The following is a 24,489-nucleotide window of genomic DNA, read 5'->3' on the forward strand; positions in this document are numbered from 1 at the left end:
TAAAGATGCTAATGTAGCTGATATGCACTTGCTAACGTTAACTGTTTTTTATGGAACATGATGAAAATAGCATGTGGCTAATTAGCAAGCAGCTCTGTCAATCAAACAATCCTTCTTCCCTAGTTGGCATTATGTAGCATTCCACGCAGCAGTGATGGTAGTGAGGGCATAATCACCAAAAAATAACACTGTACTCATGTGTCTTCATGGACAGTTGAGTTTGTCAGATCATAGGTCTGATGTTTGGAGCAGTCGAGCCAGTAACAATATATGAATTTTAGATGCTCCCAATTAACCAGGGGACAGAGGGTATGAAACATTAGAAAGCAACCTTCTTCATGACAGGGAGAGTGTATATATACCAGAGAAACAGGAATTCTGAGTAATTGGTGTTTGTTTTTGGGATGACACTCTCTGTCTGGATAGGTTTTTGTTGTGTGGAGTGGACACGGGCACTGTTCAGGAAGAAACTTTTTGTTTTTTTGCCAAAAATGGAACACAGCAATGAGGATAATTTGCACAGGACCCGGAGTGTACAGCTGTAAATATAGCTTTAACAACTGCAGTTCCTGAACTTAAATGGAAAAACCTTAAGTACCTTTACTGCTTTACCTGAAGACAAACCGAATGTACAGATTTTCATTCATGGCTTTTTGATGATCACTGTGTGTTCAAAGTCAGACTGAAGTTGGGATAGTGTCCTGAGGATAACGCTGTTGTGATCGTTTACCATTACAAGACGAAGGAATACATTCTCTAAAGGCAACAAAGAGTTAAGAAAGAATGTTGATCCAAACTACACTGATTTTAACTGTGATGAAAAACAACAAGCACACAGAGTAAGAGAAAGTGCAACATGTCTCATATTGCTATGGGGAAAATGGCTGCTGATCAAATATATCTTCACATGAATTTTGCTTGTTTAGCCTTTGAATTCATGCCAGTCTTTAATGCAATCCATCAATTCTTTGTTAATATTTTGCTGGTGGGATGATTCATGTGATCGCTGTGTTGAAACTGTATTGCATGACTTCAAAAACAAACATACGCTGGAAACAGGACAAGGCAAGCAGAGTTCAGTCAGACTGCTATAGAGACCTTTGTTTCACCTTGCGTGACCTTCTATCTACAAATGTTACTAAACCTGTTTTTATGCACAGTGCCATTTCTACGGAAAGTCATTTGAATTTAGGGCAACACTTTCGTGTGTTACGTAATGCTGCCTTCCTTGGAACAAGAGATGCCAAATGTGACATGGAGAATGGATTTTACTGCTTTAAAGTCACACAAAAGACACAACATCAGACCTTAACATAAGCATAAACATAAGCACAATGAAGAAAAAAAACTGCAGAGCATGGTTGTGAAGCTGGGTGTGTGGGGGCAGGGGCAGGGTATGTGGAGATAGGATCTCATGACACAGCATCTGCAGGTGATGTGCAGTCAGTCAAGTCAAAACTTGAAAAGAAACTGAAACTCTACAGTAATGTCAGAGAAATAGGTGTTCATCTTTTCATGGTGATATCTTAGGGGTTATTTTAGGATAGGTTTTGTCATGCGCTGTTTTAGCCTTTGCTGATAGATACATAGTACAGAACGAGCTTGTCACAGATCCACTGTCATTTAGTCAGACTTGTTAAAACTGTTTTTTAGAGGGGATAATCCAAACCACATCTTCTGATTCAATGTCAAAAATATGCAGGTGTGTCAATAAAGCACTTCCAAGGAAGCCTGATAAGTACTGACGCCATCTGTCTCGCCATAACTTAAATATAAATTCAGTCAATCATTGCCAACTTGTCACACCGGTTTCAGTTTGTGGACTGTGGGCGTGATTGTGTGTGTTTGTGTGTCCTGTGGGAGGTCAGTGTGAACATGTATGAGCCTCATTTTTACATATCTATCTATCTATCTGAATAAAAAAACCATCATATAATTATTCTATATCAGCACTATTCATTTAGAATTCAATTAGGCCAATTTTACAACCAGGAGATGTCAGTGGGCCAGACATTTTTTGCAGCAAACAGCCTATTCATAACCTTTTTTTAGCTTTTGGCAATGACAAATTTTAAACAAATGCAAATCAATATAGTAAAAAATAGCAATTTTTATTATTTCACATTTGAAATAAAAATGTTATAATTTTTTACTCACATGTCTGACCCCAGGCACATACAGATACAGAATAGGATAAAAAAGAGCTATCAGTAATAACACACTCTATTTCTCTCTACCAGTGTATCCCACCCTCTTCAACACACACATGCACACACCTCACCTCATGATGTTTTACTTTGAGGTAAATTGTTCAGGAAAATACATGGTATTTTTATACAGTCTGTGGCAGCAACAGTAATGTTTACAACAGCAAGTCATTATGTAAACTCAATATCTCACTTGAAATGAGTCTAAAATGACAGCAAAATAATATTCCTGGCATATTATACTGAGTGAAGTAAATATAAAGGATGAATACACACATCAGTCAGTATCAGTCAGTCATCCTGCTCTCTGTGCTCTTGTCCTCTGCTGCTGTGGGAATCCACCGGCAAACTAAGCTCAACAGCTAGACTACATACAGACAGCTTTTGTTTCAGCTTGTTTTTAAAAATGCACTATAGCCAAACTACGCACTGGGCTTGTGTGAACACTACGGTCTCTGCTCTGTTGTTCACTGACTTCGCTCTTTGACGTGTGTGTTTCTGTGTGTGTGTGAGTGTGTGTGACTGTGTGTGTAGGAAGTCTGCACAGACATACAGACAGCAGAAGAGAGGCCATGATAATAAATGAAATCAAAACTTTGAAAAGAACTAATAACATCAGAGCTTATCAATACTACAGTCTTTAATCATTTTTAATCATTTTGCCCCGGGGCCATTTAGTACCCGGTTTAGGTACTCATCCCCACCTGGGCCACTTGAAGGTTGCATCTAGGCCAGATGTGGCCCACAGGCTGTTGATTGAACAGGCCTGTTCTATATTATTAAAAGGCTGTGTAAACCAACCTTATTTATTTTGAGATACTTAAAACAACCTTTTGCTTTTTTTGGCAATGCATATACCCTCAACCATGTACTATGCACATGCCAAGATATGCATTCCCACAAACACATGTCTACCTTTATGTCTGATGCCGTAAATGAAACCAAAATTAGGACTAACTTCCTCAGAATAAAACTGAAAATAGCTATCTACTATAGCAATCTTTTTCCTGTCAAATACTGACTCCTTGTGGTGTTACAATGACAATGACACAAGCTGTACCCATGATCCATGCACCAATTAACCAAGTATTGTAGTTTTAATATGGTTAATAAAGATATATTTAAGTTTATCTAAATAGGAGTGACATTTACCTTATGAATTCACAAATCTGGAACTGCAGTATGGACAGTGAACACGTTCACTTTGCTCACCCACAGTATTTCTATGTCACTTGGAATGGACTGGAAAATCACACCTGCTTAACAACTAACTGCACTATCTGCACCACTTAATACAGTGTGTATTGTTTACTTGTTGCTGTGGCAGGCAGGAGGAACCAGTGGTGTGCAGACAGGACACTGTGGGAGCTGCTGTTCCACCTGGAGGCCTTTGGGAGCATAGTCCTGACTTCTCTCCACCACGCTGTCACAAAATGGCCATAAAAAAAAAAACAAAATAACAAGAATTCATGAATTAAATTGCATATAAAAGCAGACACCAGTCCATTTTTATCACACACAGTGATACTATCAGTACCATGCATATGACGGATGAGATCAGAGGCTGTGCTAACAGTGGGGTGAGGGTATTCGCAGATTCCTGACTGGGGTGAAGTCATAATAGCAAGTCCAAACTCCACCTTGTTAGCTGGGCCACTGACACACAAAGGTGGCTTAAAGCCCTCGCTCCATGAAGGGCTGCTGCACCACGATCACCTTGGAGTAGTGTTGCTTTCGTCAACGAAAAGTATGACTAAATATCGTCGTCAACGAACCTTTATCACGTGACAAAAACGAGACGAGACACAATGTAAATGGTGGTCATGTGACGATAACTATAATTAAATATATAATGCAATATTGTTGATGAATAAAAACGAGACTAAGTGTGTTTTACAAAATAAAACCTCTGCTAAAATGTCTCTTCATTTTCGTTGACCAAAACGAGACAAGACGAAATAACGTTATAATGTTTAGTCGCGTTATTATTATTTTGCAGTATTTCTGATTCCTAGGCTGTGCGTCGCACTGCGCAGACGGATTACAGCCGTGACGATATACAGTACAACATCACTCGCTCTCATGTGATATTGCTTTTATACAACAGTTCAACAACAGCTTAAACAGCAATGCTGAGTAAGGAAATGTTAACAAAAGGTGATGAAATAAATTATTTAAGTATATTATGTAGCTCTGCGAAAAAAAAAAAGTTCCCCCAGTCTGTTGCCAGGCAACGCGGCACACACACCAGGAACTCACAAGCTACTTTGTATTTACATTGATCTGCAACTGTGTAACTTTGTCCAGTTCGGCTGATGAAACGTTGGCAAACCTGGATGTTGGCATGGGCAGATGCAGCTTCCACTCTCCCTCATCCTCATCAGTACCTCATCAGATGATCATTGATAATTCCTGACCGTTATCGCTTTTTGCTCCTCTCCAGTTTGTCGAGGTCGGCTGATGTTACACAAACACACCTGGAGGTCTGCACAGAAGAGTCCTGGCTTTCCTTTTCCTCGTCCTCTCCTGACGACCACTCAATTTAATTCAAATGTAATTTTGGGGAAAATATCTATCTTCTTGGTTTAACGTTAGTGTCAGTTTGTGTCAATGTAGCGAGTGTGACAGTTGGTTAATTAACAGTTGTATTTATATTTATAACACCTGTGAGCAGAGTGATTTTACTGTTACATGTCCCAGTGATGTTATACTCTATATCAGCACTCACGGAATGCCTCTCGTCCAATCAAATTACTCGGTCGGAACTAACTGTTGCATAAATAAATATATATTTGCTCTAACTGGGAGCTAATTTAGAAAAGAAAATGTTGGTTTGGTTACACTATACTAGGTACGTATACTATATTGACTGGGTATAACAGAATTGCATTACTAAAAAGAGACTAAAATACAATTTTCATTGACTAAAACTAGACTGAAATGTCATCAGTTTTCATTGACTAAAACGAGACAAAAATAGTCATGGATTATTCTGACTAAAATAAGACTAAAATGCTCAGACTTTTAGTTGACTGAAACTTGACTAGACAAAAAAGAGTATGAACGTGACTAAAACGAATAAAAACTAAAATGACAGTTTGATACAAAGCCTAGACTAAAACTAAAATTAAAACAGGCCACCAAAAACAACACTACCCTGGAGGCTGCAGTGGAGGTGGGAAAACCAACAAATATGAAACAGACTAAAGTGAGAAAGCATCTATGTCTTAAGTTGAGAAAATTATTATAACCATCATATTCTGCTGCTTCCTTTGTTCTGCCACACTCATTTACAGGCACAGCTAGAGGTCTCCCACCTGGAATATTCCTCTCCTTAGGGACTCTCCAGCGCTTGTAGCATCAGTCTCCAGCAAGATGTTCCTCCTGGGAACCCCCATCCGCAGAGGCACATCCAGAAAAACATCAGCCTCTGATCTGGTCCACACACACCTATGTGAAATATGCACCGCTCATCACTTACAGAAAGATATGAGTGTTTGTGTGTGTGATAAAAGAAAGAAAAAATAACATATCTCTATTCTGGGGACAGATATGTTTAACTCCTTACCTGCAAAGCTCAACTCAAGTTGAAACAGTTTAAAAAGAAATCAGGCACGTAGTCACGATCAGGTGTTTGTCATGACTTTTCTCTGTATTGATGTTTGAGCTCCATGCTGTTTTTATGTGCTCTCCTGTTGAGTTGTGTGTATTTATACAGCTGTTGCAATATAGCTTCGATTATAAATGATGTGGTGTATGTCATGGATATATGCTATCAAAGGAAGGAAAGAAAGACAGAAAGAAAGAAGTAACTAACAACCAAAACAGAAATGTGTATGTTCACACTGACCTGAAGGCTGTTTGCCCAGGTCGCCAGTGCAGAGCAGCCAGGGAGCCCAGCAGCTGACCTCTCAGCAACCTGCAGGTCATGACATCGCAGGCCAATTATCACCTCACTCTGAGGACATAAAAGCATTCTACTATCAACAGCAAATCTCAGCTTGAATATTGTTATCACATAAGGAGGCAATTAAATGTGCACTGACGAAAATTCTACATTAACATATAACAAAATGAAGCATGTGAAAGCCTTCCATTGCAGTAACGTTAACTCAGCTCACTGTCAGGAGAATTAACATTAGCATTTTAGCTAGCAGTTAGCCGTTAGCTAAGTTTGCAATTTACAACGCCTTTAGCCTCTCTTCGTATTGTTTCATAGCTGATAAATTTACTGTGTGGTTAAGTTTCAATTTTCAACAGGAGCGAATTTTTTCAAGAAAATGAAAGCTCAATTAACCCAACCGTACAATAAACTAACGTTTATGTTATAGCACTCAACGGCTGACAGGCAACAGTAAGCTAGCTCGCAGCTGACGTTAACGTAGGCTAACGTTCGTAGCGTTAACGTATGCTAGCTAGCTAACGTTAGCCAGCTGGTGAGAAAAGTTGACTTGCTAGCAAACAAAACATCTAGTTTTTTATCAGGAGTTTCTAAACCTGGACTAAAAGGATAATTACTTACATTCAGACACGTTACTTACATTAATATATTTACCAGAAACATATATCCGCTTCAGTATGGTCGTTTAATGTGGCCACAATATGTCAGAGATGTGACAGTTGTGGAGTTCAACTGCCTTCCTCTTGGTCATGAAGCTATAAATACTATAATGGCATTTTTTAACATGATTTATTTTCCACAAAATGGTGCTCAAATACTAGTGTATAAAACAAGACTTAGACTTACATAGACCTAAGTGGATAAAGAAAAGACAAACAAAAGTTAGTAGGATCAAATTAGTAATTCAAATGATTAAGTCAATGGTGCTAGTAATAAATAAATAAATAAATAAATAAAGTTTATATGACAGTTCATATCACTAGAGCAAATTTTATGTAATGTGCTACTTTACAAGGGTTTGTAGCAATAATATTTTTCTATAAAATATTGACATTGCACAGTATTTTTCAGGAAACTTAAAATAAAATTTTGTCATATTTGAGCTTTAAATAAAAAATATTTTACCCAACAGAATAACTGTATTTATTATCTACAGACAGTTTTCATCCAGGACTCCCAGTAGAATATTTAATAAATATTCATATTTAATAAAATATCTAAAGGAAATATTGAGAGGCCCCAGCCCAGCTTGGATATCTGTCTAGACACCTGAAACATAAGGGCAGTAGAAAAACAAATGCAGCGGGTTTTCCTCTTCCTCACTGCAGAATCTACATAGTGATGATTTTTCAATATTAAACATATGAAGTTGTTTTCTAGTAGCAATAACTTTATAGAAAGTTTTCAGCTGAAAAATTCTGGAGTAAGAATTGATTGTTGTTTTGTAAATTATTCTTAAAAAAAACTGCTTTTTCTACATGATGCACAATCTGACAACTGAAATTAATAATAGAGGTGATAACTTTCTTTTATGCATTTTACAAATTAGTACACAAATATCTCTTCCATATGACAGTGCACACTTTTGAAAATAGTCGCACAGGATTCTGGCCCATTTCACACTTTCCTCACCATTTCTCTCACATGCTGGGCTGTGGAGAGAGGGAGAGAGCCACACCACCAAAGACAAGCTCAACAAAATTATACACATGATGCCAGAGAAACTCTCTGAAGTAGTGATGGCATCCTGTTGGCTGCCCCTGCAAGTTATAGGCGTAAAGAAAGCAGTCATGTAAGGTCCACGAACAGAGGATATGTGACACTGCAGACTCCAGAACATCAGCCCCAGAGGAGGAGGCTGACAAACTATAGGCCATCGTTAAAAAGAGCAAGACACCACGTGTTTTTACGTCTCAAAAATAACTGTACCAGAGTTCAGGCCATTTATTCTCCAGTGTCTCTATTCATTTACCTTCCTTAACAATTGTTTAAAGGGTGAGCACTTCCTTTATATGGTTTACACTCAGAATGGCTCTTACTCCTCTCTTTTAATCTGCCATTTATCTGAGTGCAGGATTACTGCAGAGTACAGCATCAAAATACAAAAGTATCAATGCCCTATGTGGTTCTTTTTATAACAAATTAGACCTGCTCAGATACAATACACCAGTAGCATCATCACTGTTCAACATACATCAGTTAAGGGCTGCTGGCAAATCAAATACACATCTGTGTCATTGTGCTTGTGTAGGCTGGAAATCAAGTTAAGAGCGGCAGCAGCTGCCCACCAAAGTCATTGTCTTGACTCTATCAAGCTTTATTCACAGAGAGACCAAATCAGAAATGTAAATTATTCAAAATGATGAGACACATGCCCTCTGCTGGTTCATTTGGGGACTATGTTTACTCTTATTACCAAGCAGCAGCAGCTGTGGTTTCAACACAAAACCACACGAATCAAAACACATTAAAACAGAGAATAAAGCTGTTAGAGTCTTTATTCAATGTTTTAAAGATATCCCAAAAATATTTCAGTGTATGGAGCAATATGCTGCAAGTTATAAATACACACACATAATTTTGATTCATTTTATATTTATTAAACAATCTAAATACACTCTTTTTCTACCGGTATAAATTTATGTCATATCAGTAGAGCAGGAGGAAACAGTTTTTACTACCACCTTGTTGGTTTGCTCTCCCCGCTCCCTCCTCCTTGCAGGTAGCCATCATACAGTTCTCTAAGGTGGAGGATGAGCTCCTCTGTGTTCTGTCCCGTGAGAGCCGACACAGGGATGACCCGCTCAGTGACATGGCTTTTTAGAGTCTCTAGCTTCTCCCGGGCCTCGGGTAGATCCATCTTGTTGGCTATGATGGCCCGAGGCCGCTCAGACAGACCGGGTTCATACTGGTCCAGTTCATAACGCAAGTGCTGGAGCTGGGTCCAGGGCTCCGCAGCCGACAGGTCCAGGACATAGAGGAGGAAACGACAGCGCTCTATGTGACGCAAAAAAGAGATGCCAAGGCCCCGGTTGAGATGGGCTCCTCGAATGATGCCTGGGATGTCAGCAACTACACAGAGCAATGGTAAAAGTCCAACACATATGTTATCATAAAAAAAACCTGCAAATTATACAGAGAAAGATCTCATTAAACTTTATGATGTAGTAAAATAAAGAATGATAATAAGTCATTTACCTGCAACTTGCTCATGGTCCCTGTAACTGACAATTCCTACATGTGGGTTGAGTGTTGTAAAAGGATAGGCAGCCACAGCAGGCCGGGCATTGGAGATGGCTCTCAGCAGTGATGATTTCCCAGCATTAGGAAACCCCACCTGACAGGATAAAAAAGTTAGATCATTACAGTTGTGGTACTGAAAAGCAAATGTCAATGTTGTTTTCAAACACAGGCAGTTTCGTCTCACCAGTCCAGCGTGGGCCATGGTGCGGAGCTCTAGGTGAAGGACCCTCTCCTGGCCCGCCATCCCCGGGGTTGCTGTCGTTGGGGCACGGTTCTCATTGGACAGAAAGAATCGATTCCCCTTCCCACCAGCCCCTCCAAACACAGCCAGATACTCCTGGCCATGCTCAGAGAGGTCCACTACTGTCTTTCCTTGTTCCTTCACCACGGTGCCTAATGGTACCTTCAGAAATAGAGAAACATCAAAGGCAAAGTTAGGCAGGAGGTTTAAGATTAAAAATGTGGAAAAGGTGTTTATAGATTCCATATAACCCTTTATGATCCAATACATGGACTCACAGTAATGTATGAAGGGCTGCCATTCCTGCCGTAACAGTTCTTGTTGCTCCCTGACTGTCCATCCTCTCCCTTGTAAACAGGAAGTACTTGTGCCAATGATTTAACAAACTTGTCAGCTGAAACCACGTAAATAAGGATTAATGATCGAAGCATGCTCTGCAGTCCTGAATTCTGACAAACAAAACATGATGTCTCAAGACAGGATGGGGAAATAGACATGGCACACAAACTAGTGACAGCAGCACACATGCCTTGAACCAGCTGGACACCCTACTTACCCTTGATAATGATGCTTCCTCCATCACCTCCATTCCCTCCATCTGGTCCACCCCACTCTTTTCGCGGCTCACTGTGAAAGCTGCAGGCCCCTCTGCCGCCTGATCCGGCCGTCAGCTTCACACGGCGATGGTCTACAAAGTGACGGGTCTATGGGCCAAACCACACAGCAAGTCATCAACAGCACAACACTAGGATGGATTACCATTTTTAATGATTTAACAAGGCATGTACGACAAGAATTCTACAGTTGGAAGATCAGTAGTAGATTAATTTGACAGTAACATTTTCTCACAATAATATAACAATATAATGTCAGAAATATCATAACCCAGGGATATATTTACAGACCTCCCGATGGAGAACTGTCCTAACTTTAGATAAAATCAGCTGGTGATAAATATGTCAGTAATAATTATCTCCAGCACTAGGTCCTGACCCCCAGTACGGGAGCACCAAAGCTTCACAGGGGGTTGAAAGCCTTCTTGATTATAAGGGGTGTAAGAAAACTCTTTATAAAAACACACAGTACGCCTACATCTCAACAATTCATTCATTTCTGTTACGAAAGCTAAATGAAATTGTTATTTTTAAAGTTTGGGTTATTTTTAAAGATATAATATTATTTAAAAAAATCACAGAAAAAAGGGCACTGTGAAGACCTGAACACAAGTTATATTCACAGGCCCTTCACTCTCTGTTAAACAGCCCTGTCCTGCATTAGAAAGTATGTGGTTATAACAACCAAAGAGCTGACAGAACAATGGCCAAGCATCAGATACAAAAAAAACAACCTTATTTGTCAAAAAAGAAGCTTAATTATAAAAAAAAATGAAAATAAAAATACTATGATACAGAGAACCAAATTAAAACTTACTGAAATATTAGAAAAACTTATCTCTGATGCAATATTCACAGAAAATACTCTGCTCAATATTAATCCAAATTGACTGTTGCATTCACTATTAAAGTTAATTGTGCAGTTCATCAGTTGTACTGTACTGTTACTGTGATGCATTGAAAATAATATTTAAAAAAATCAGAAGTATGTCACTTATTTAGGGGTCATCAGTTTTTTCAATGAGAAAAGGGGTCTCTTTTGGAAAAACGTTAGGGGACCACTGATCTACAGGATATATGTCTCATTTCGTCGTAAATATATTATGTTGATCTGCTCTGTACGACATCTATTGCACATCTGTCCATTCTGGAAGAGGGATCCCTCCTCAGTTGCTCTTTGTGAGGTTCCTACCATTTTTTTCCTGTTAAAGAGGTTTTTGGGGGGGAGTTTTTCCATATCCGCTGTGAGGGGGCAAAGGACAGAGGGATGTCTTAATGCCCTCTGAGGCAAATTGTGATTTGTGTAATTTATAAAATGTATGTCTATGCATCTGTAATACTACACTGTTGCTAATTGTTTTTGAATTTTCACTGTCTTAAATTATAATTGTGCTTTGGCAACACATAAGAAATGTCATCCCAATAAAGCTTATTAAATTGAATTGAGGCATTGGATAATGTGTGTTTTTATATATATATTGCTATGATGTGGTTATTGTGGATTTAAAAACAGAAACTATATTTTCCACTTTTTCTTCCATTCTTAGAGTATTCATTTTTCTTTGTTCTGAAAGCAAGTAACAAAGTAAAAGTAGAGTACTGTAATTGTATCTTCTTTTGACAAGTGTGTGTACAATTGGAGAAACCTGCATACACATATAAAGTAGTGGACTGACACCTTTCTACACTTGGACCTCTTTGTGTGCTTTTTAATTGTCTCTGTTTATATCCATTGCTCTATCTATCACTTACAAACCCTACGTTGGGAGAGTTGATAGCCTAAATGTAGCTGTGACACATACCAGCTTCTTCTCAGACATCTCTCTCTTCTTTCCTCCTCGGACCTTAGCGCACAGAGAACAGGAGGTGCTGACATCTCTGACACCACCGGTGACTTTCTGTCTCCACGCTGGTGATACCGGAGAACACCTGTGACTGAACAAGCGCAGCTCGTTTCTTCTGACCTCCTGTCCTAACATGTATCCTAAGAGTATGTCCGGAGAAAGCCACCGAGGGCTTTTGACTCTGGACAACGTCGCCAACATTGTGACATTCAACGTACAGACGGTATTTACGTTAGCTGTGACTGAAGTTAAGTAGCTAACGACGGTTTCACAAAGTCACCTCGACCGCTTGCCTCCGAACACATCAGTGACAGCGAGCAGAGAGCGATACTTCCGGGAAGATAACTGACAAAGTTATTACTTTAATTCACGACAGACATCCATTGTTGCATACTTGTATAATAATGCCTAATAACACATTAACTACCAACAACATGCTGTCAGTGTGCAAGTACTCTGACAACTACGGCATACGTGAAAGGACAAAAAGTTGCCCTCTATCGCCCCCTACTGTACTGGAGTGTGTATTATATGGAGAGGAGAGGAGAGGAAAAAGAAACGCATAATTGCTGTCTTTTTTTTTACTATCTTATATTTGTGAATACAAGACAAGTACAATTAGATATGTTTACATGTACACTATTTTTTCCTTTTGCTGTAACTAATATGAAAATACAAGAAAATGAGAAAAAAAAGTCACAAGGGGAGAAAAGCCACATAAAAATAATACCAAAATATGATATAATAAATACTATATACATATAAAAGACGTGGAATACATATAAAAAAGACAAAATTCAATAAACTGCACCCACAAGCTGGAGAGCCAGTGGCCCCACAGTCTCGATGAAAACCTGACTGACTGACCTTTGTTCAGGTTTAGCCAAGGCCTGGATGATACCATTTTCTGAGACAGAGAGCCAACACTTATATCGATATACAAGATTTCGTATTAAAGCAGGGCAGGTAGGCACATTAATGTTGTAAATGGGATAAACTGACAACTGGTTACAGAGGCACCAGCACACATACAGATCAAATTAGGGGGGCAGGTTTTAGCCTACATCTGTTGCACAGGACAGAGATTTGATTTTTAATCTGGAGAGATGGTTGACAGGTTATTGGTCTCAATAAATGGTCTCCATAATCTAAAAAAGCCATCAGTAAATCCTTTTAAATGCAGTCTCAATAAACATTTTAGTTCATTTAATCATGTCTGTAATGCGTTTAGCCTGAATAATTCTCAGGAGCAGAGAAAAAAATCATTAAAAAGTAAAGAATTTTGCTTTGTGTCATATTTTGCTGAGCATCACATCAGCTAGGCTACAACCCATCTAAAACCAGTCTGCACATTGACCACTGACTTCTGACATGCCCTTAATAAATCCACAAAACGCAGACATATAAGAGGTCAGTATCAGTTTATTTTTATATAACAAACAGTAACAAAAGACAGCAGAAAAGATCAGGCAATGCAGTCTTACAATAGATAAGTAGATGACATTCATATTTGGATTATGCACAGCAAACTTCACTCGCTCTCACGCTCGCTGTCACTCTCTCCCTTTCTTCCTTATACATGGGCCTCCATGCAAACACACACGCACACACACACACGGCGCACCACCTATATCAGTGATGACACACTACATATAGAGCTAGAAAACTGGCCATCCAGGTTCAGTTCACAGTAAAATGAAACACTGATACAAATTCAACGTAGAGTAAAGTGTGTGATTGTCACTGTTGAGTGGTATACAGTTATTTAGCTGTTTGACAGCCAGGTATCTCCCATTCTTGATTAACCCTGCAACTGTTGTGTTATTTTACCCCTCTGAGATAAGTTATTATAGTACATACTGCAAAGCTGGACCCCGACAGCCACACTACTAATCCTTATTACTGCTTAAACTGTGAGAAACAGCGACTAATGAAACGACCAGAGGTGTTGTCTGACTTATTTTAAATAAATCGGTGAGTAAATAAACAACATAATATATGTCCATTTTGTAATCACATACACACACACACACACACACACACACACACACACAGATAGATACGTTATCTTCTTCATCTAATACAAAAGATGATGATAAAAGTTTTCACTGGAAAAAGAATACTGAGCTTTACGTTTGTGATGAAAAGACCTCACAAAATTTGACCATACAGAAAATACATTTCTTAAACATGACATGTCAGTTGAAACCTGCAACATAACATTTAGCAACATAAGACAAACCAGCCCTCGTCTTTGCCATCATCGCCGCAACAAACTACAAATAATGATATACAGTGTGAGCTCACCGTGAGATCCAACCTCGACACGACTGACGGAGTGTATTGCACTTATTGAAGTGGAGGTGCAGGACAAGTTATCCTTCTGTTCCTGTGTTACTTTGGCTTTTTGAGGATCTTTCGTTTAAAAACAGCCTGAATTGCACTACAATACAAAATATCAGACAATACAAACACTGTCACTGAAAATAAAGTGCAGAAAAAGTGGCAATGTTTTATTTAAAATCAAATAATGGTTGGCATCAGAGTCGTATGGCTCCTCTTAACTCTGCACAGTAACAAAACACCCATGCAGAGCAATGCCACTTAAAATAAAGTGTTAGAAATACTACCACGATGTATGATTATCATGGACAATGACACACACTTTAAAATCTGGATCAGTCACCTACCTATTGTGTCTACTACCTCAGTAAGACATACAGTATGCAGAGAGTGAAAACACAGACCACACAGCAACACATCACAGTTCGACTAACACAGACAAAACCCCCCGATCGAGTCAGGTTTAAGGACCAATGCTTTCATAAAACTTAACTCCCCTTATCGTGAGATATAACAGCGCCTCAACTAGGAATCAAAGCAAGAGCTGGACCTAGTCTATTAGATAAATATCAAGGAACATTTCCTTCAAGGCTAATTTGCTTTTTATAGCCTCCGTCTCACAAACCACTGCCCAACTCTGCGCACCAAAAAGAAAAGAAATAAAAAAGAGGCTTGTAAAATAAAATAAACATTAAAGGCAAGGATGGGATAAAGACAAGTGAAAGGCAAAGACGGAAAAGAAAGTGAGGGATACAGGCAATTTGCTGAGGCTCATTTAATGACTCCTTTTAAGCACCCTATTTAATCCATATGGAAGGTTTATATTAACTGCCTTGACTCTACAAGCACCCTGACTTACTTTTCACAGGGTGGCCCATAGCACGTCACACCTTCAGCTACCAGCTACAACCCTGTAGTGAGCAAAACAGATGAGGGAAGCATCACGCTGGACTATATTATGTATTCTTAGCTAGAATGATGATTAATGAGAGGATAATAAATCTGATGCAGCCACATCTTCTAATCCACAGCTGAGCTGGCGCGTCGCTGTCGAACCGTTCCTTTCTCATTTTCTTCCAGCAGGAAAACAATGTGGTATCTTATTGCTGATAATTTCCATACTGACCCTGTAATGTAATGGGATTTACACAGAGATTAGATTGTATTTCACACAGTGTGTTGTTTACTTTCTCTTTCCTCTCTTTTACCACCAAGACAAACGCACAGCACTACAATATCTTTTTAAAGTTACCCTATTATTCCTGCCTGCATCCACCTTCCTGATGTGTTACACTTAATCCTGTAAGAGTCGGGTTTGAAAAAGCAGAGCCAAGAATCGATGTTTACGATTATTATTTATCACAATTGAATAGTTTGGGGGCTAGCTGTGTTTTAAAAGAGCAGAGTGTAGGATTTAGTGCCATCTAGCAGTGAGGACTGCACATTGCAACAACCTGAGAGCGCCCAGTCAGGATTCCTTCAGTGTTCATTGTTCAGGAGGTTTTCAACGGGAGCTAAATTACCTGCCAAGGTCTCTTTCTCTCCAAAACAAATGGACCGGGTGATTAAAACCAGAAAAAAAACACCTAATAAAGTAGTTTATCATAAAAAAAAAAACGTCAGTGTTGCTCTGATGCTGTTCAGCTTGTCACAGACAGGCTACTAGCCCAGCACCTGCTACCGTGTACCCATCGTTCTTCTTTGCTAACTTAAGATCCAGATGTTAAGATGGTTTTTACCAGGAGCTGAATTATCCACAGAGGTCTCTTTCCCTCTAAATCAAACATACCCAGTGATTTAAATCAGTAAAAACCCTAAATAAAGCAGTTTTAATTTAAAAATCAGTGTTTATCCAACACTGTTCGGCTCTTCTTGGAAGGGCTGATAACTACAGTAGCCAAGTCGAAAACGCATATGTAGAGCCAGTGTTTGATTTGTCTGTTCTGGGCTACTGTAGAAACATGCTGGTGCAACATGGTAGATTCATGTATTAATAAACGGCTCATTCTAAGGTAATGAAAACACATAACAATTGTTATTTTCAGGTGATTATACACTGAAGAAAACATATTTATATTCAATTTCTGTCAATATATCCCCCTAAATCCTACACACTGGACCTTTAAAATGAAAACATGTTAGTGTCAATGTTGTTTTAGTGCATGTGTGCATGTATGTGTACTCCAGTGCACACTGCACTATGTCAGCATACATTTGAATTGGGTAAATCACAGGTTAGTAGCATCAGACAAAAAATAAGTCTGGTACAGTATGAGGCTCCTGTTGTGGCAAGCAAATGATGTCAGCCATTATTTTCTGGTCTTCCGATGCAGTATAACGAACATTCTGATTTATTGACAAATGATCAAACAAAGAAAACGCCAGTAGTTAGCGTCACAGCGGTCAAAAACCTTTTGCCCTTCCGGGTCAAACACCTGATGACCATAGTGAGGTCACATCCTAAAATACCTGAACTCACCAGGTGACAGTACAGCGCCCTCCAATGCCCACACAGTGAATTACACAGTTAGAAGCAAACCTCCCAATAACATATTTGGCTCCTGTAGACCTGTTGTCCTCGCTCATGGACACTTCTTTGTGCCATCTAGTGGTAGTATTAGGACAATACACTAATCTATATGAAAACAAGATGGCAGCCATCTCTGCTGAGTCAGTCTGCAGCCGATCCTGACACAAAAGTTGACAAGGTCAAAAACCTGATCACATATTATGGTTGAGTCTTGTTTATTTAAGATTAATAATGTTTGTAGTTTGATATGGCAACAACTTTGACCAATTTAAGCAACAGTAACAAGCTAAGACACTGTTAATTAGGAAGTACTGGTTTGAAGCCATTAGGACTTTATTATCGTCTCGTTTGACGACATTGGGACTTAATTATCGCCTCGTTTGTGGACACTGGAAATTTATTATCATCTCGTTTGAGGGCATTGGCACGTTATTATCATCTCGTTTAAGAACATTGGGAATTTATTATCGTCTTGCTTGAGGACTTTGGACTTTATTATCCTCTCGTTTGAGAACATTGAGACTTAACCATCGTCTCATTTGATGATAATGGGACTTTATTATCGTCTTGTTTTAGGACTTTGGACTTTATTAACCTCTCGTTTGAGAACACTGGGACTTAACTATCGTCTCATTTGAGAACAATGGGACTTTATTATCGTCTCATTTGTGGATGTCAGGACTTTCTTATCGTTGACAAGGTTTAGTTTTTATACTTATCAGGTCCTACTGATCCCAAATAGCTAGGAGAAATTAAAAATGCATTCCAAACAAAAGTTCAGGTCTCAGGAGGATATACATATTTCCCATGTTAAATGGGTATTAGACAGTTTTGCGAAGGCAGTTTCAAAGACTCCAAGAAATCTGAGAATTGTGATCTAATTTGATGTACCTGTTCATATGCATAGGGCCTCTGCGTCTGCGCTCCAGGACCACCTTGAGAGGAGCGGTAGGAGCCGTACTGTTGGCTTTGACCCTGCTGATACTGAGAATACTGGGAGGATCCACCCTGGCCAGGACCTGCAGCAGAGAGGTTGCATTCAATTAATGTGTTGATTTATGTTTATGCTTGTGTGGATCCACTTAATAGGTTGTATGTGTTGTTCTAACCATATCCCTGTGGCTGTGCGCTGTAGCCTTGCTGAGAGGAGTACTGCTGCTGGCTGAAGGGCTGCTGCTGGCCCGAGCCCTGCTGATACTGGGCCTGCTGCTGACTGTACTGGGAGTTACCTGGAGGTACAGGTACACATGTCAGTTATTATTGTGTTGTACTTTTGGTTGGACACATTCAGACAAACTGAGGTTGTGAAGGTAGAGGAAGATATATGGTTTTACATCACAGAATGATAAACTGTTACCTCCTTCATAGTAATGCTGTGAGGATTCATCGAAGGACCTGTCGTAGCCTTGCTCACCATATGAAGACTGCTGATATGAGTACTCCCCATGACCTGAAGAGAACACGTTTCAACACATGCAAACACTCCTCTGCAAAGGCAAAATCCCACTTAGATACAAAAGATGAATTATTACTCATTCAGTCTGAAGCCAAAGCATTTATAATACATGTGCAATGACAAAATTACAAGCACAGACAACATTTCCAAGGCTTCTCGCTTTATTATTATGCACAAAGCGCAAAGAAACGCCCTGGAGGAAGTTTGCGCTCTCTCCTCTCAACACACACTATGGCACTCTCTGAAATCTGAAATTTCGGCACACCAAAGGGGACAGTATGGACACAGACACACTGGGAGGAAACAGAATTGAGACCAATGTCAGCCTTTTGCATTTCTCTTTCAATACTTTTCATCTCCCACAGTAAGGGAAAGAGACGATGACTGGGAGGACGAGCTGAAGCACTGTAGTAAATCTGGCTCAGGCCTGTGGGGTAGTGCTAAAAGGAAATGGCATGACCTATAAAGTGGCTTTGTGTGTCTGAGAGCTGTGTGTATGAAGTTTATGGATGTGCACGATTACCATCAGGGTAATATTGCCGGTTTATGGGCTCGCTGGAGCTCTGAGTGTGTCCATACTGCTCTCCGTAGAACTCGTCTTGTCCCATGTACTGCTGTGCAGATCCTGCAAGACAGGCGACACCACGATGTGTTAAACAGTTGGATGGACCAATTGGCCGCTGAGTTGGAGACTAAAGGGGCTGTGCCAGGACACTTGGGCAATTTAAGCAGCCTAAGAGTATGTGTGTGTGCATAGTTGTATATTAAGACAAAAATAAAAGATTATAACAGACATTTTGGGCAACTTTTTGTTTTGTTATTATGAATAAAGTGAATTAAATTAGAATTTTCTTTATAACTTACTGTAGAATTTCACTGGTGATGATTCTCTGTTGGTTGAAATAATAATGTGAAGGGAGCTATTCCGGGCCCAACCCAAATTTTGGAAACACTAATTAAAGTGGAGCGATTACAATGAATAGTTCTATGACAAATTGCATGAGATGTAATTTTAGAGGAGAAAATGAGGATTACAGAAAGCCAGTTATCAGGGAGAATCTGATCTCTGCTTGGCGGTGGTGTGCAGAAACTCCAGATTCCACTCCTTCCCTTTCCCTTTCAATTTTATCTCGCAAACTCAGAAAAACCAACAGAACAAACCCCCCCCCCGGAAGATGCATCGAAGAGCCGTGCACAGTCTAATCTCCTTTACACACCACAACTGGCCCAAAAGTTTCCAAAAGAGACGAGCTGTAGCATGAAAAATGTCATCTTAACTTCTGCAACTATAGCAAAACAATTTCACAGTAACATATCTGATAATCCAAAATGACCAAGGAGCCACAGTTGATAGAAGAGCCTTAGCAACAGCCCCCACGACCAATCACAGAGTGGCTGGTGAGCGAGCAGCTTAACTATGGACACGACAATTCCATAACACAGTTATATCTAGAAATACTTCACCCAGTCATGCAAGGATAATAGTCCACCAGGGTGAATGAGGACATACAACCATGGCCTGTTGCCCTGGAAACAGTATCCCGTCCTTTTTATATATCTGAGTTACTACGTGTCTAGTCTACAACCTTCAAAAGGCATAACAGGACAGGGTGGAGCTATTATTAGGCACATGCTGACACAGCACAAGTTAAGTGATTTACAGAGACAGGAACCTAATGTGACAAGAGTGATACATCTCCAGTCTGCTCCTTAAAGTTGCAGGAAGGAAACTGAGATAGACTCATTTGCAGACCTTCAATATCACATCTTTGAAGGCAAAAACTAATACCATGCACGTATTAATACATTAGCATTTCTATCAATCTGGTAGCTGTGAGACTGGCATCCACTGCCACATGTAATGGAAACCGGTTGACCAGTGCAGTCCAGACGGTTCCAAACTGTAGTCACACATCAATCTTTGTACTATAGCACACAGACAAACACAAGCAAATCCTTTGAACCCACTGCCAGACCACATTAGCATGCAACCCAATCAGCAGAGTAAATGCTGGCATTGTATGTTTCTGCAAACAATAGATATGCAATGTTTTGTTAAACGTGAAACTTAACATTCTACAACACTGTGGTTAACGTGGTTATTTTTAAGCACAAAAATCACATGGTTATGGTTAGGAAAAGATCATGTTCTGGCTTAAAATACCCACAAAACTGAGGCTGGAAAGGCTGCATTGCATCACTTAAAAACACCAAGGTTTAATGCCATGATGTGCTGCCAAAAGATACCCAGTTTAGGCTCATATTTGATGATGTATCACTAAAAACACTGCTGGAAACATTGCAATGTCTCACTAATTAACAACCTTTGTGTGTGTGGTGGTCTGCAGTGGTCCGCAGCCTGGCAGCCTTCTGGCCTAAATGTCACGCCATCCATTATCCCCCATCCACTCCCCACCATCCCCGCCTGCCCTTCCATCTCTGGATGACAAGGTTAGCTCATGTACATGTAATCAAAACTACATCTCTTCAGAGACACTGATATGATAAGTATGTAACATACAAGGGTAATGCATCCTTGGTTTGCGGATGTACAATGTCAACATTTTCCTCTGGCGATTGGGCTGAGCATGAAGACAAATAGTCTTTGCCACCTACCTTGCTGTGTGGAGCGGTAGGATCCCATAGGTCTCTGAGACATCATATTGTTTCCTTGACTGCCCTGACCCATCATGCCCATGGCCTGCTGTCCCTGATAGTGTTGGCCCCCAGCCTGGGCTGAGGAGTAGTGTGGAGTGGCAGACTGCTGATGCATCATGGAGACTGGGAGGGAGGTGTGATTATGGGGGCGAGAAATCTCATACATTAATATACACAGGCACACTCATACCAGAATGAGCAATCAACAGCATACACAGCATTCTCAGAGCTGAGACTGGCAGGAATGTGCATAATTAAACTGACAAATATAGAAGGAGGTTCATTGCAAGCCAAAAGGGGGTCCATAGCAGTCAGGGGGTCTCTTAAAGAAAAACTCTTTAAAGAGGTGCTTTCAAGTATAAGTGCAAGTCAGTGAAGTCAGTGCATAAACAGAGATATCCACACAGACATCAAGGGAGAGGAGGGCTGCATCTCAGGGTCAGGAGTCAGAGATTAGGAGAGGTAAAGCTTGGAGCAGGAGGAAGAAGGGAGGAGGCAGGAAACCTCTTTGATGAACTGAATGTGTTTGGTTATTTTGATGGTTACACTGCAGATATGCACATAAGCAAATGCCTTTAGCACGATCAAGGGGCCGTTAGTCATTAATACATTCAGAGGTATTTCAGAAATCACCCAGCAGTTTTATCATATGATTGCTGCATTATTTTCATCATTCCCTTCCTTAACAGTTTGAAACCTGAAGCAACATTCCTTCTCTTGTGCTGCTCTTAGACGCCTTTGGAAAAAAAAAAATATTTAAACCTTTGAACCCTGAGCAAATTTGTGCAATTTCTTTATAAAATAAAAAATAAAAAAACAGGGAAAAAAGGCAATGAGCAATGTGGTAAGGAATGTTCCACAAATTACGAAAAATTAATAGATTAAAAAAATATTTTAAGAGAGCTAGGGAAAAAAAGAAAAAAGCTTGGGAAAACCAATATTATTGGTTATTATTATTATTGTTATTTAAAATTAAGTTACAGAATTATTATAATTTTTAAGCATATTTTCCAGGTCATTTTCTTGATAGTTTGTTTGTTTTTAACTTTCTTTTCTTTTATCCTTTTTTTAAACTAGTTTTCTTGATTTTAATTTTCTCTTTTTACTAATTTCTTGCAAATTTTATGGCTCATTTCTTTTGTTGCTTATTGCCTTCTTCTAATGTTTTTGACAGAAACCAAGCCAATTTGCTCAGGTTTCAAAGGGTTAAGTGCCAAATTTTGCATCATTCCTAAATCACAAAATAAAAATAAATCTTGCACCTTAAAGGGTTATGATAATGAAGCCTTAAGTGTTTTGTCGTGTCCAGATCACAAGCCTGAAGGTGTTCCTTCCCACAAAAAAAGACCAAAAGTCCTGATGAATAGGCTACTCTATACCTGGCTCACCTTGGTTGGACTGCATGTTGAGGTTGCTGCGGGAGGAGGAGGAGGAAGAGGAGGATGAGGATGTGGAGGAAGAAGAGGAAGAGGAGCCATAGCCAGGCCCAGGGCCCTGGATCATGCTGCCCTGGGAGGAGGGCGCAGCGTGGCTGTAGCCGGAGGCTGAGCTACCGTAGCTGCTGGCTGGCAGGCTGAGGGATGCGGAGGGAATAGCCGACTGCACCTGACCAGACTGCTGCTGCATGGGGGCATGGCTGGGGCCTGACGACACACACGCACAGTCAGAGCAGCCAGCACACGTTCGCATGTGGTGCCATATCATGTTAAACATGGGCCCACATTCAGTTCATCTTTACAGGAAGCTTGCGTGGTTGTACAAGGATTTAGTGATGAGTGTTAGTGATGTGTGTGAAACAGAAAGAAGGAAAAATATCTGCAATCAAATCTGACTATCAGACCATCAGCTGAGCATAACATCATCAGATACTTGCAGGAAATAAAGACAAGAGACACTGTGACAGACAGGAAGTGGTATTGTCTCTGCAGACAAACATGCAGCAAATTCGGGATCAGACGAGCACACAAGACAGGGGACGGACAACAAGATGGAGCTGTATGTGTGCACACCAAGTCTGGGTTTGTGTGGAAAATGATGATCATGGAGGGTAAGGGAATATGTAAAATCTCACCATTGCTCATTTGGCTCTGCATCATTGATGTCGGGGGCAGTCCTGGTGCCATGTTGTCATTGAGGTTGCTTGGAGCATGTCCCCCACTCTGGCCCATCCCTGCAGGACCCATGGACATGTTGGGAGTGGGGGGCTAGGAAAGAAAAAACAGTTGATCAATTAAAACAGTTATTTAAAGACTTTGTGTCCTAATTGCCATTTGTTATGTCCTCATTCATCTATTTTATCCATCCATTTTCATCCACTTATCCGGGGCTGGGTCGCGGGGGCAGCAGGCCAAGCAAAGTACCCTCTCCCCAACCCCAAGGTGTTCCCACGCCAGATGAGATATGTAATCCCTCCAGCATGTTCTGGGTCTGCCCAGGGCCTCCTACCAGTGGGACGTGATTGGAACACCTCTAGCGGAAGGCGCCCAGGAGGCATCCCGATCAGATGCCCAAACCAACTGACCACTTTTGACGCAAAGGAACAGCAGCTCTACTCCTCCGGATGCCCAAGCTCCTCACCCTATCTCTAAGGCTGAGCCCAGCCACCCTTCTGAGGAAACACATTTCGGCTGCTTGTATCCGCAATCTCATTCTTTCGATCACTACCCAGAGCTCATGACCATAGGTGAGGGTTGGGATGTAGATGGATCAGTAAATCGAAAGCTTCGCCTTCTGGCTCAGCTCCCTATTCACCACGATGGTCCGCCGATCCATCTCATGCTCCACTCTACCCTGACTCGTGAACAAGACCCTGAGATACTTGAGCCCCTTTGCCGCCTCATCTATTTTATACCATCTCCTAAATGGCAATGTTTTTTGTATGTTCTCTAGATTCATCAATAGACATGACAAGTGGATGTTTAGTCTACCGAAATACTATGTTGTCAAAATGAAAAGAAGATGAGGGATGACAGGATCATAATGAAAACGATGTTACTTGTTCCTGGAACCTCATGAGGGACTCACAGCAGGTAGTAGCGACTGCATGTTCTGATTCGAATCAGCTATCGTGGCCAAGTAAACAAGATTTCTGTGCAGGATCTGCTGATACCTGTCAGAAAGAGAAATGAAAAACAGCTTTATGAACTCATGTTTACCTGAATATGACATGGCACCAGGAATTTATTGGGAATAAATAAAAAACAACTCACTGTGTGCATTCAGCTGTCTTGCCTTTGCTTTGGTAATCCATTATACACTGTATTAAGTGATGATTTTCATCCAGCATCTTTGGGAGACAACAACATCAGTTCATCAGTCACAGTGCATGGAACATTATACACTAAAAAAATGCCCTATTAAGACATTGCAGAGATGTCCTGGATTCTCAGAACTTCAACCAGCCTATGAACATTATTTCTGGGTCAGCTTTTTTTCACTAATGGAGCCAAAGG

General features: G+C 40.3%; 3 protein-coding genes across 5 annotated transcripts in view; all 3 read right to left on the reverse strand.

Annotated features, from left to right (window-relative positions):
* The window catches only part of zmp:0000000926 (ataxin-1-like), a 134,470-nt gene extending 130,840 nt beyond the window's left edge, over window positions 1-3,630 (reverse strand). Inside the window, exon 1 of the mRNA XM_049580394.1 lies at window positions 3,520-3,630. The gene's annotated coding sequence lies outside the window, so the exon portion shown is untranslated. The remainder of the gene's footprint in view (window positions 1-3,519) is intronic.
* Window positions 3,631-7,390: 3,760 nt separating this feature from the next.
* Window positions 7,391-12,514, reverse strand: mtg2 (mitochondrial ribosome-associated GTPase 2). Its single transcript, XM_049580810.1, has 6 exons — window positions 12,009-12,514; window positions 10,149-10,296; window positions 9,871-9,986; window positions 9,536-9,754; window positions 9,307-9,445; window positions 7,391-9,180 (listed from the first exon to the last, which is right to left on the reverse strand). The coding sequence occupies exons 1-6, from the start codon at window positions 12,249-12,251 to the stop codon at window positions 8,786-8,788; spliced, it is 1,260 nt and encodes a 419-aa protein (XP_049436767.1). The 5' UTR covers window positions 12,252-12,514; the 3' UTR covers window positions 7,391-8,785.
* Window positions 12,515-13,466: 952 nt separating this feature from the next.
* The window catches only part of LOC125892323 (calcium-responsive transactivator-like), an 11,833-nt gene continuing 810 nt past the window's right edge, over window positions 13,467-24,489 (reverse strand). The window contains exons 2-11 of one of the 3 annotated variants that reach the window (XM_049582271.1): window positions 24,247-24,323; window positions 24,062-24,146; window positions 23,109-23,241; window positions 22,426-22,680; window positions 20,996-21,160; window positions 18,903-19,004; window positions 18,281-18,373; window positions 18,033-18,152; window positions 17,815-17,942; window positions 13,467-15,520 (exon numbers count right to left, since the gene is read on the reverse strand). In XM_049582271.1, the coding sequence (XP_049438228.1) occupies window positions 15,494-15,520; window positions 17,815-17,942; window positions 18,033-18,152; window positions 18,281-18,373; window positions 18,903-19,004; window positions 20,996-21,160; window positions 22,426-22,680; window positions 23,109-23,241; window positions 24,062-24,146; window positions 24,247-24,323 (1,185 nt within the window). In that variant the 3' untranslated portion in view covers window positions 13,467-15,493. The remainder of the gene's footprint in view (window positions 15,521-17,814; window positions 17,943-18,032; window positions 18,153-18,280; window positions 18,374-18,902; window positions 19,005-20,995; window positions 21,161-22,425; window positions 22,681-23,108; window positions 23,242-24,061; window positions 24,147-24,246; window positions 24,324-24,489) is intronic. The other 2 variants (XM_049582273.1, XM_049582272.1) reach the window with 2 other exon arrangements.

This window comes from Epinephelus fuscoguttatus, linkage group LG7 (assembly GCF_011397635.1).
Source record: "Epinephelus fuscoguttatus linkage group LG7, E.fuscoguttatus.final_Chr_v1".
Classification (NCBI taxonomy): domain Eukaryota; kingdom Metazoa; phylum Chordata; class Actinopteri; order Perciformes; family Serranidae; genus Epinephelus; species Epinephelus fuscoguttatus.

What these genes read in the sequence shown, in the direction of transcription:
- mtg2 (XM_049580810.1), bottom strand. Translation starts at nt 12,251, where the DNA reads ATGTTGGCGACGTTGTCCAGAGTCAAAAGCCCTCGGTGGCTTTCTCCG. An exon ending in AGATGTCTGAGAAGAAGCTG is followed by an intron (nt 10,297 to 12,008) that starts GTATGTGTCACA and finishes TTTGGCCCATAG; the next exon opens with ACCCGTCACTTTGTAGACCA. An exon ending in AGGAAGCATCATTATCAAGG is followed by an intron (nt 9,987 to 10,148) that starts GTAAGTAGGGTG and finishes ACGTGGTTTCAG; the next exon opens with CTGACAAGTTTGTTAAATCA.